We start from the raw sequence: 12,109 nt of genomic DNA on the forward strand, positions 1-12,109 counted from the left end.
TTTGTTCCTCTTGTAATAAGAGGCCTCCTAATTCCACAAATGAAAGGGGCTGCTGCACACGCCCCCACTCCCTCCCCCCCAAAAGGATAAATTCAGCGAGGTGTGGAAGCCAAGATAAGACTCTAGGAGTGAATTCCAAATTCAGCAACTAACTATCCTCTAGCACCATGCTGCTGAGGTGTCTGAGATGCAAGCTCACCCGGTCTTTGCAAATCACTTGTGATGTAATCCCAAAGATCCTTTGCAACAAGTAGATTGGCTATCAATCTCCTTGAAAAGGGTGCTCTTTGCACAAAATAGTACCCAATCTGCAATTTAGAGCAATTCAGGGTTGTACCATTGCATGTCCCTCGAGATGTGTGCCAAACATTAAATGCAGCAACTTAATGCTGAAAATCCCCAACTTTTTACTGCAATTTTTCAGCTTGTACAAATTTCTCCACCTACTCCTACTAGCCTCCAACCAAGTATGGAATGTTAAAAAATGCGAATGAAGACTTACATCCTGCGAAATCCTAAATATTACAACCATCATTGAACCCATTTTTGTAGAGCATTCACTTAGATAAATGTTCTACATAGTTTCCATGCAATTCTAGGCCATTTCTCTCATAAATAGAGAGATTTCTCATGATGAAACAGTGAGAATATCACTTGCGTGGTGATAAAGTTTCCTAGAAACTGCACTAGGCTTCAAATCTTAGAGGAGAAGAAAGGATCTCAGTCCATAGTGCTGTAACAACTCGTTTTTTCTAATATTTAGTTGAAAAATAGTAGCGTACCTTGCTGTAAACAGAGTTGCAAAGCTGCCCAATGGATTCTCCATGCCATGATGAGAAGATTGGCTACTGCCCACACTCATCCATGTTGTGAGCTTATATTCAATGGTTGAAACTTGCAATCTTTTGTAGCAAAGAAGAGAAGGATGGCTGTCTCTAACTTGGGCTGCTCCAAATGAGAGAGGAGGAGCCCCAAATAGCCAAGATATGCTTACGGGGCAAAACTTTCAATGTAATTTAATTCTAAGGTGCAAACTTTCAATTCACATTGCACCTTGTTACTTGTGCCTTGGTCTTGTACCACATAGCCTATACACTTGTCCACGACATGCGCAGTGTCAAATCCTTCACACTACCAGTGTAATGGTCACCATGCCAAGAGCTAGGGATACTAGAATTAAAGTTAATTTTAATTTAAAATCCTCGTGGAGTTCTATTAAATCATTAAGTTCATTTCTCATTTTGGTGGCAAGCTCCAAGGTAGCTTGAGTTCATTTAGTCATCGTACGTTTTGATTTTATTCAACCATGGATGTTGGATACTTGAGGGCTGCTTTGATATGACACAACTTCGACTAATAACATTTACGATGTGCTGATTAGAGCAAATAAATGGGTGGACAACAAGGCTAACAAAGCATGGGACTAACGTAAGTTGGTCTCATGGAGGAAGACAATAATTTTTTGTGGCTGGCATTCCCTATTACTATTCAAAGCTAAGGTTTTTATATGGAGAACTTGGTGGGTGGTTACCAACTGGGGATGTGCTTTGCTGGACAAGCTTCTTTTGTGTTGCAAGCTGGAAGTCCCTTCACCATAAACTTATTGCACACCTTGTAGTGCATCATATTTGGTCCTTTTTGTCACTGGTTTGGGCCTAGCTAGCTAGTGAGTGTGTTTACCCACCGACTTGGGTGTTTGGATGGCTGTTTGCTGCTTCGCGCAAGCACATTTCAGGTTGGCCTTTGAGATACTCAAATATTAGGGACCTTGGCACAATTAGACTAGATGAAATGCCTTAGTACAATTAATCCATAGGAAGCCTTATCATGATAAACAAAGAAAAATAAGAACCATTATAAAAGACAAGACTAGGTATGTAAGGCCCGGTGTGCGACTTGTTTATAACCACAACTTGGCCTGATTGTTACCTACATACAGGAAATGGTTACTTGTTACTTCTTTAATTGACAGAAAGTGCCAAAGCAAAGCTGTAACATCATTATACACTACTGCAATTTTGATTGATATTTCGCCTACCTTTTAGTCTTCTTGTACTTAAAAGTGAAGGTTTGGAAATGGAGGAGGAAGAAATCATAGTCACAGCAGTGAAATGTGCGTGACTAGAGAGCATTGATTCAATGCAGGTAAATGTAGGAATAAGATAAAATGATGGAATATAGGAGAGTCAATGCATGACATTTTCAGATAGTTTATGTTTCTCATTATTTTTAGTTCTCTTTATGTTATGAATCTAGATGATTGTTTGTTTTCTACTTTCGAATATTTACTGGTAAGGATTACTGCATTAACACTTCAAGGAGCCCTTTTAATTTCCAAGGCATGCTTACTGCTAACAATTCAATAGTCAATAAATTTTTGTAGACATTTGTTTTGGATGTGCATCCATATGATCCAAGATTAGCTATGAGTGCGGGATATGATGGGCGGGTCATCATCTGGGATGTAAGTTGTATGGTTGAAGCTTGCACTTGTTTATTTATTGATATGGTCCATATGTGGTAAGAATGTTCTGCTGACTACCGGCAATGGGTCTTACAGATATGGGAGGGCTGTACAATACATGTGTATGAGATTGGAGAGTTCCATCTTGTTGATGGAAAGTTTTCTCCGTAAGTATCACTCACCAGTTCTGTATGTTTCTTGTTTCTGTCAACAGAAAGAAAAGGACATTCCATTTCAGGATACTCTCTCATCCAGTTCAAAGTGGAAGATTTTACTGAATTTAAGCAGAAATTTGTCCCTTTTTTGCCTAATTTTTTTCTGGTGGAGAAAAAGAAGGGATGATTATGTCACTGTCCCTGCATGTGCAGTCCTCTTTCCACATGAAGCACCAATGCACAATTATGGCATGCAGTTAATGTTTCTGAATGTGGGTTTTCATTCTTGCAGGAAAGTCTATGTATGCATGTGCATGTGCTGACTGATGTGATGGATGCCTCAATGATGATCTTTGAATTGTCTGTGTGTTGCAACATTGTGTGAACTTAAATGCACAAGCAGTCCATTTTTCTAGTGATTTTTCAGCAGCACTCAAGCTGTGGTGTTTATTGCATGTTCGCAGAGATGGCACCTCAATTGTGGTTTCTGATGAAGTAGGACAGATTTATCTTCTTGCAACAGGGGAGGGAGAATCCCAGAAGGATGCAAAATATGATCAGGTTGGCTGCAGAGACTTTTTCTTTTCATTATTCAAATCATTATTTTACGCATGACAATTATCTGATCTCCATATTTTCATGCCCATCCAGTTCTTCTTGGGGGATTACCGTCCATTAATGCGGGACATGCATGGCAATGTCTTGGATCAGGTTATCAAATAGGTTTGAAAATGCTAATTCCATAGGTTTTCCATTGCGCTTATGAAGGATAGCTGACCTTCTCATCTAATTGCAGGAAACACAACTTCCACCACATCAAAGGAATCTACAAGATTTGCTTTGCGATGCAAGTAAGTGTTTATGGACTTAAAGATGGGTCTATCAAGCTGCATATATCAGGTGATTGTCTGATTAACTTGAATGCTTGATTGCAGGTATGGTTCCATATGCAGAACCTTATCAGAGCATGTACCAACAAAGGCGTCTTGGAGCAATAGGAATCAGCTGGCAACCACCATCAGTTCCATTTGCAGTAGGCACAATGGATGATAGTAGCTATGTACCAACCATTCTGCCAGGAATGCTGCTGCCACCTGATGAAGAGGACAGTCGATTAGGAGCTCATCAAGGCGGCAACAGATGGGTGGAACAACCAGTTGATGAAGATGTGATGGAGTGGGAGCAAGATTCTGTAGATGATGCTGGTTCAGATTACACCCTTAGTCACGAAAATGCAACCGATGAAGATGAAAGAGATGGCAGTCTCTCTTCCACTGAAGAACTTTTGGATAGTTTGGAAGAGGAAGATTCCAGTGATGATGAAGAGACAAATCAAAGGACTCATCTTCGCCGATCAGAAAGGAACAAGCGAAAAGCGGAGGTAGTTGCTATTCCATTTGCACTTAAAATTACATGTTGTACTTCCATGATTTTAGATCTAAGAAATTTTTTTTTGGTCTTATGCAGAGTACATCCAGTGGTAGGTTAGCCAAGAGGAAATGCAAAGAAAGAGGAGAATATTCACTTAGAAGGTCAAAGCGACGTCTTAAAAGAAAGTCATTGAGCAGAAGATCTTCAAGAAATTCGTCAGATGATGAACAACCGAAGCGGCCCAAGAGATTGGCAGCCAGAAATGCTCGTCTCATTTTCTCACAGATTAGTGCTGATGAGGATGATCAAGTGTCACCTTGGCAGGACACTCCATCTGATTCATCTGAAAATTTTCAGAGTTCAGGAGAGGAGCAGGTTTCTAGAGCAGACTGTTCTGAAAAGGAGTCCGAAGGAATCCAGAAAGATGAGCATGCCATAACAGCAGAGACGGATCCTTCAGAGGTTGATTACAGTCGACGTACAAGGTCAAAGTCATCAAGTAAGTCAAAATATGGCAACATCGAAGGACACAAGAGTTTGAACACAGAATCAGCTTTGGATAAAGTCACAGAAGGAGCTGCAAGCTCCCCATTAAGTATTTTGCAGGCAGTTCATGGGTCTGCATTGACATCTACGGCTTTATATCAATCTAGTCCTAAGGAAAAAGCCACAAGTACTGTTTGCAATGAAAAGGTAAAAGAGACTGTAGAACATTCAGGAGACTCACTTCACTCTGGAGACAGCAAACATGGGGAACAAATAATAGAAATTGAGGGTGAATTTTTACTTGGTAAAAGAGCATCCGGAGATGTTAATTGGAAGCTGAAGAAACGTGCTAGAATGAATGATTCAATGAAGAGATTTAGCCAGTTTAATGAAGATGGGCCCTCAAGTAGCCGTTCTGATGATCATTGTCAGAAGGCACATGGAAAGAGTAAGGAATATGCTAATGGCATGGGGATACCGGCAGATTTGACCCAATCAACTGCTGGATCTTCAGAGCAATCGGACAAAGGTAATCAGCAGGGGAAAAATCAATGTATTCTTGAGGCATCGGAGATAGCAAGAAGAGTTAACCAAGAAGCAGTGCAAAGTTTGCAAGCAGATGCAGGTGATCATTTTGACACTGAAAAGGGAGAGATAAGACATAAAGTTGTAAACAGCTATGATCATGCACCTGCAAAGGATATTTGCAATACAGAAGAAGAGGAAGTATCCAGCAAGGTGGAAAGGATGTTCAATCATTCTGGTTTATGTTCAGATGAACAATCAGTTCAAGAACCTGGAAGCCGGTTAGAAAAGGAGGCTAATGGGGTCAATATAGACGGAGGATTGGAGGGAATCACAAATACTTATCTCAAGCATAATCAGCATGAGTTTCTTGGTCACAGTGATAGCATTGGAGAGGAAAGACAGCTTGGGACTGAACTGGAAGGCTGCCCCTCTGAAGAAGATACTCTGTTAAAAGAAGAGTTGGGTTTTCTTGAAGGTGAGCAAGGATTTTCACATAGTGAAGCAACAGTGTCCCAAGAAAGAACTCCTATAGCAACGAACAACACAGTAGAAAAGTTCTACAGTCGTAGAGAACATGTGGTGCCTAAAGGGGAGGATCTATTGCTTTCCAATACTTATCTAAGAAGTTTTGAAAAGAATAAAACTCCATCAGTATACTTCCGAAGGAATCAAATGAGAGGAACAAGTTGGCAAAGGGATTCCCCTACGTGTCTTTGGCTAAGACAGCACACTGAAGCTCAAGTAGCAGAACAGACTCCATCTTTGGATGGTAGCTCAGATGGTGAAAAATTGCTCGACAAGACTGAACAAGGTGAAGCCAGTGATGAAGGTACTAAGATAACAACCTTGAGGAGGAGTGGGAGGAAAACATTGAAGTGCATAAAGGGAGGCAGTATAGAACCCGGAGCCCTGCAAAATGGGCAGAAACTAAATGAAAATTCTGTAAGAAATACTGCATATGCGGCAGAAGAAATTGGGCGGCTCCTAGATCCGAAGAAGACCAAAATCATATTCAGAACAAGGAGGACAGCAGAAGCAACTACTAGTGGGACTGCTCAGCATTATGATAGAACTCATGCTGGCAATCACGGATTTGGAGTGGATAAAAAAGAGTCAAGGTTCTCACTGAGGCCAAGGGGTGATGCGAGTTGGAAAGATGGGACTCTGCACAAGGATAGTAACAAAGCATTGGATGACCTTTCATGGAAAGGGAAAAAACGTAGCAAAAAGAAAGCATCCTGGGTAATGCTAACAAAGGTGGAAGAAGGCACACGCTACATACCTCAACTAGGTGATGAAGTTGCATATGTGCTACAGGTTTACATTCTACTGCAATTCAGCCCTTATACACATTCATGATGTACTTTTGGAAGGTTCTAGAAATTCAAACTTCAAGCATCTAATGCTTTGCATGACACAGTCTATTTCTCTCTTTTTTTTTTAAAACAGGGACAGGATGAATTTCCTGATATAAGGCATCTTGAAGACAAGGGTCCCCCCAAGGCTTTGAGGGTACGATTGCGATCTGTTGAAATTTGCCGTGTTGTCGGGCTTGAGTATGCAAGTCTTGCAGGGTTTAATGGTGTAACTTGCAAGCTCACCCTGAAATTGATTGATGAAGAATGTAAAGCTTGTGGAAAAACCTTCATGTTATCGCTTCCAGAGTTAATAGATTTCCCAGATTTCTTGATTGAAAGAAGTAGATATGAAGCTGGTATGCGAAGGCATTGGACAAAGAGAGATAAGTGCAAGGTCTGGTGGAGGACAAACACAGTAGACGAAAACAGGGACGAGAAAGCAGGTGAGTGGTACATAGGGAGAGTTGTGGCTGTTACACCCAAATCAGAACAATTTTCAGACAGTCCATGGGAAGAGTGCATTGTGCAGTATAAGGGAGATAATACAGGACCACACCGACACAGCCCTTGGGAGCTGTTTGACATTGAAAGCTCTGAGGTCACTTCAGCACATTTGGATGATTCTAAAAAGCATAAGGTTTTGTCTGTTATTGAAGAGGTGGAAGACTCTTGCAGGAGCAGCGAGGTATATTTCCATCTCAAGAGATCCAGTATGTAATTGACCAGTTTAAATGCTGAAGTTGGGAGACTTATGCTGGGATTTTCACACAGGATGACTATGGTCTAAATCGACTTGGCAAACTGCTGCATCGGGTTGATTTTTTGAGCAAGTGAGAGCTCTCTTCAACTTTTAAAATATGGAATGGTCGCATAAATAACCTTACCTCCTTAATCATTATAGTGTTTGCTAGGTAAGTGAGCATATCGCCAAAGTTTCCCTGGTACTTTCTCCCACAATAGAAGAGAATTGAAATTCTTCCATTTTCTTCCACCCACTTTATGCGTCTTCTTGACAGCATGGTATTGCTCATCAATCGGGGTAATAAGGAATAACTTGCCAACAACAAAAGGTTTGGGTAAGAGATATGCTTGAAATCTTCGATAAGCAAACATCATGCTAACCATAATCTGCTCGCTTTTGAGAAAATCTTTTTCTGCTTTGCTTATCACCCTGCTTGCGTAAGAAGTCAGCCTCATGTATTGACAAACCTTCCCTTTTTGTAATAAAAGTGACCCAACTGCACCTGTTTCCACCAAAAGATTCACACAAGTTTTTTTCCCAAAACTATCCAAACTTCCCAACACCTCTTTTGCTTTGAGAAACACCTCCTCACACTCGTCCATCCATACCAAAGGATCCAACCTTAACTGCTTGTTGAAGAGGGAATAAAAGTTTCGTTGCCAATGGAATAAACTTGTATAGGTACTTCACCTTCTGTATGAAAGTTATTAGTTGTTTCATATCCTTAGGAGAAGGGAGCAACATCACATCCTTCACCTTATCAGGATTTGCTTCTATTCCATTCTTAGAAACCACATGACCAAACGACTTTTATCTACCTTATGCTGGCTTGCAGCTCTTCATGTTCAAACTGGAAACCTTAGTTATCCAATCTGCTAAAAGCTAAGTCCAATTTCGCAGAATGAGTAGCTCTTGACCTGTAGATATAGAAATCATCAATGAACTATGAACTTCCCAAAATACCATGCAAGCCCATTCGATAAACCAAAAGGCAAGACCCTATAACAAAAACAGCCCCATGGAGTAATGAAGGTCGACCTTTAGGAGCAATAGATTGGGTATACCCTGAATATCTGTCACACAAACTATACTTTTCATAACTAGTTACTTCTTCCAAAATTAGATCAATGAATGATAAGAGGATAGTGATCCCTTTGAGTGGCCACATTCAAAGCTTCGCAATCCACTTGGCTTGAATAACAATGGGACTTACCCATTATGAGGATAAACCTCGTCTTGAGAAGTTTGCTCACCTCCTCCTTCAATACGGAAGCTTGTTTGTTTGATATAAGGGTCCCAATCTTTGATACACATGCTTGGCTTCATCTTTATATCTATGTGTTATTCCTTTCCTTTATTTCATTGAATCGCCTCATAAGAAGTGATGAGCAAGTTCGGGTACTTGCTAAGCACATATCTTCGTAGGCCTTCTCCTCTTCCTGAGTCAAGTCAAGAAACTAGTAGATACCCAATGTTTGAAATCAAATTTTGATCGTGATGTCTCTTCTTCTTTTGTCTCCTTTGAAATGGATGTTTCACTTTCCATTTCTTTTGTTGGCTTTCTAGTTATCATGCTATCTCCCTTCTCAATCCCTTCCTATCATAGAGAGTAATAAGACCTCATTCCTAATCTTGAATGGCACTAACCGGTCTTAGCCATGGTTGTTTCAAAATTTAAAAAAAGTCTCCCAAACCTTGTTCCTAATCTTGAATGGCATTTGCCAGTCTTAGCCATGGTCTTTCCAAAATCAACAGAAAGTCTCCCAAACCTATAGGCATCACATGACAATTTATTATTGTGGAAACATCAAAAACTTCTACTTGAAAATATTGGACAATCCCCAAGCATTCAATCTTCGGATGATTGGCGAGCTTGATCTAAAATCTTGAAAGGCTTGTCATCTCCTAATCTAGTATTTGCACACAAGGTTGTGCTATCACACACCATTGAGCACCACCATCAATATACACTTCCCTAATGTTCTCTCTAGTATGCTAGGCTTCCACTATATGACATGTCTAGAAGATTCTCCAAGTTGTGCATATGTGCTATCTCTTTTTTGGTTTTGTGTTGGCTTAATTCACCAACCTCTTCCAAAAAGTCTGCAACTTGGGGCATAATTCCATGAGCTGGCCATACATCAAATCCACCTCCTTGTTGGAAGCCTCTCCTTAAGTCATAGCTTTCTTGTCCTTTCCCTAATGGCAAATCCCCCATCTTGAACTTTCTCCTAGTCCTCTTCTTTTGTGCCCTACTCATTTCTCCTTGAGCAGCTCGCTTATTCCTTTGTCTCAAAGAGCTTTCTTTTTCTTGGAGCATGGATACATATATCCTCTTCAAGGCAAATGGGGATAGTTGTTACTCGCAGTTAGTGATCAATCAATTCAATGGGACTTATGAGGAATCCCATTCTATGTGGAAAGGGCTGAAATTAATTTTCAGGATTATTTAATTCTGAAAATTAATTAAAAGGTTGGATAATGCTGAAAAATGGGTTTAGAAGGTTGCCACTTGGCAAAAATGTCCATGCAAATTGTGAAAACGTTTTTGGGGGTTGGGTCCCCACCATTCGGTTAGTTTACAGCTTTGGGGGGGAGAGAGAGAGAGAGAGCGAGCTGCTAGTCCATTTTTTGATCAGAGAACAACAATTTGCTCTAGAAGATAGCCATCGGGGGGCCTCACCAAGTAGGGAATAGCAAGGAGTCACCTTCCAAGGGCCGCAATAGCATTGGTTATCAGGTGACAACATCTTGGAGGTGTTTGGCAGTAGGTAATTGCATTAAAGATAGGTTGGAGTAGACAGTAGGCAGTAGGCAGAATTTAGGATCTTCTCACGAAGAAATTAGATTTCTCTCTCATCTTGTCTTTCTCTCACCTTCTCCAACCCATTCTCAGGAGATCTCAACATTTCTCAACCATTTTGAGCAAACCTCAGCCAAATTTGGTGGATGGCAGAGAGAGCTCTGCTGTAAACCCTAAATTTTGCAGAAATTAGGGTTTGACAGCCATCTTAGGACCCATGCCAATTGGTGAAGGCATTGAATATTGAATTCAATACATGAAAGTTGTGTAATATTAGGGAATTACCACCCTTTCCAAGAAGGAAGATTGGTTTCAGGCCAACATAGCTTGTTGGGCCACATGCATAGCTGACCATTATTTAGCCACTTCAAAGATCTTGTTATAAGAGATTTACAAATGGCTCTTCTTGTCCAATCTACTCATCCTTTATGCTATCTCAAAGTCTTCTATAAACCGCATGACATCTTCTTCCTTATTTCCAAAAAACATTTTGAATTCCATGGCCATCTTTTCCACTTGAACCTTGGAAAAAGATCCTCAATTGAGGGTACCAAAAGATGTGACACTAAAAAGAAAGAGAAACCAAAGCAGAACCCCAAAGTAGTAGCACATGCAAGAAACTCTAAATCCACAAGAAAACACACCACACCACAGCTTTGAAGATAGCCAAAAAGGGTTAGTGCACATATAGAATAGAAAATATAGCCTCATAGCTCAAAATTGGGTACAACATTAGTCTTTAGACTAGGATCATTTGCATATGGTATATAAGGGTGTGCCCACCATACAATTCGCTTAGATGTGAAATTGATGTCAATAACCTCGGGGGGAAACGCCTAGGTAGGGACATCAATCTTGTCCTCTAATTTTGGTAGCTCTTGCCTGTCGCGTCGCATTGTTGCCCTGCCTCGCCCCGCCATCGCGCCAGCTCTCCCCCGCCTCCTGCCCCCGTAGCATGCTGTCCCCCCGCCTAGTTCTCCCCCCCCTGCCCTGCGGCGCGCTGTCCCCGCCCTACTGTTTCCCCCCCCGCCAGGCAAGTTCCTGCGCCAGCTCTCCCTCACCCTAATTCCCCGCGTGCTGCCCCCGCCTCCTTCACCTTGCGGCCCTGGCCTCGTCTGATAGACCCACCACCCACACTATGTCCATCGTGAGCCGGCCATCCGTGGCGTCCAACACCTTCCCCACCATTAGAAAACAACATCTCCCCCTTCTTGCCATCACCCGCCCCCTGCCCCTCCCTTTCTCGAGTTGCTCCCTCCCTCTGCAGTAACTTTCCCCCCTTGGATAGCATAACAGTGTGATCGGTAGGTTCTTAGCAAGGACGTGCAATGGAAACCTCTGGTCAGACGCTAGTGCATTCTGCGAGTGCCAGTCAAACACCTTGTGCATTGTTCTCTTTGAGGAATAGCTCTTAGTTGTTCGTGCCACAGAGCTGGAGCTGAAAGAAACAATGTAGGGCCCAGCTTCAGGATTGGCTTCACTCCACGCTGCGCATTGGCACAACGCATATCACAGAGGCAGTTCTCATGGGTCAAGGGATCTTCATGGTTCGACTCACCTCTATGGACATAGCTCGTGAGCTAGTGGATAGCTCACCCTATGTCTCAACGAAGGGGGTCATTTACATGGTTCCTTGTTACAGTGGCTTCACAGTGGAGGCATTTGCGCTCCATAACAAGTTTCTTAGACATTCGGTCACCTTACTTTTCTCCGAACACTGGCTGTAGAGTATCGCCAATTAGTGGACTTTGGACGGCTCTTTGGCACAATTCTTCCTGCCTCCTTTTGCAGATGCAGTGACAGCCGTAGGAGTCCCAAAGTTATGGACGGCTTTGAAAGATACAAAGAATATACTAAAGTTTTTGGAGATTGAGGCAGGCAGACACTCCTTCAGGCAGCAGGTTATTGTGACTGGGCAGCTAGGGCAGTACCTGCATCGCCATGACTTTCCGCACCAGGTAGCAGATTGCACATGCTTCGGAGCCAAGGCGGCTCTAGTGACAAGCCCGTAGGTGGACGCTGATGGTTTTACATGGGTCCAAAGATGCAGAGAGGGAGACAGCAGGGGGGCCTTAGTCAACCCCTCAGACACAACCATGATAGCAGGGAGTAGCAGGGTGGAGCGACGGAGCATCCCGCAGCTCCTCGTGCTTGTCGCACCCGGCAGGACCACTTTTCTCCACATCCACCACCCATGGAGGC

The 12,109-nt window shown here is 42.2% G+C and overlaps 1 protein-coding gene across 1 annotated transcript in view; it reads left to right on the forward strand.

Annotated features, from left to right (window-relative positions):
• The window catches only part of LOC148029936 (uncharacterized), a 133,879-nt gene that overhangs the window by 113,230 nt on the left and 8,540 nt on the right, over nucleotides 1-12,109 (forward strand). Inside the window, exons 15-23 of the mRNA XM_087686218.1 lie at nucleotides 2,384-2,464; nucleotides 2,561-2,631; nucleotides 3,084-3,180; nucleotides 3,271-3,330; nucleotides 3,416-3,470; nucleotides 3,555-4,000; nucleotides 4,087-6,321; nucleotides 6,454-7,047; nucleotides 7,134-7,192. Of these exons, the coding sequence (XP_087542344.1) occupies nucleotides 2,384-2,464; nucleotides 2,561-2,631; nucleotides 3,084-3,180; nucleotides 3,271-3,330; nucleotides 3,416-3,470; nucleotides 3,555-4,000; nucleotides 4,087-6,321; nucleotides 6,454-7,047; nucleotides 7,134-7,192 (3,698 nt within the window). The remainder of the gene's footprint in view (nucleotides 1-2,383; nucleotides 2,465-2,560; nucleotides 2,632-3,083; nucleotides 3,181-3,270; nucleotides 3,331-3,415; nucleotides 3,471-3,554; nucleotides 4,001-4,086; nucleotides 6,322-6,453; nucleotides 7,048-7,133; nucleotides 7,193-12,109) is intronic.

The sequence above is a fragment of the Lygodium microphyllum genome, chromosome 10 (genome assembly GCF_053477565.2).
Source record: "Lygodium microphyllum isolate KBCC chromosome 10, Lygodium_microphyllum_v1.1.10, whole genome shotgun sequence".
Taxonomy (NCBI): Eukaryota; Viridiplantae; Streptophyta; class Polypodiopsida; order Schizaeales; family Lygodiaceae; genus Lygodium; species Lygodium microphyllum.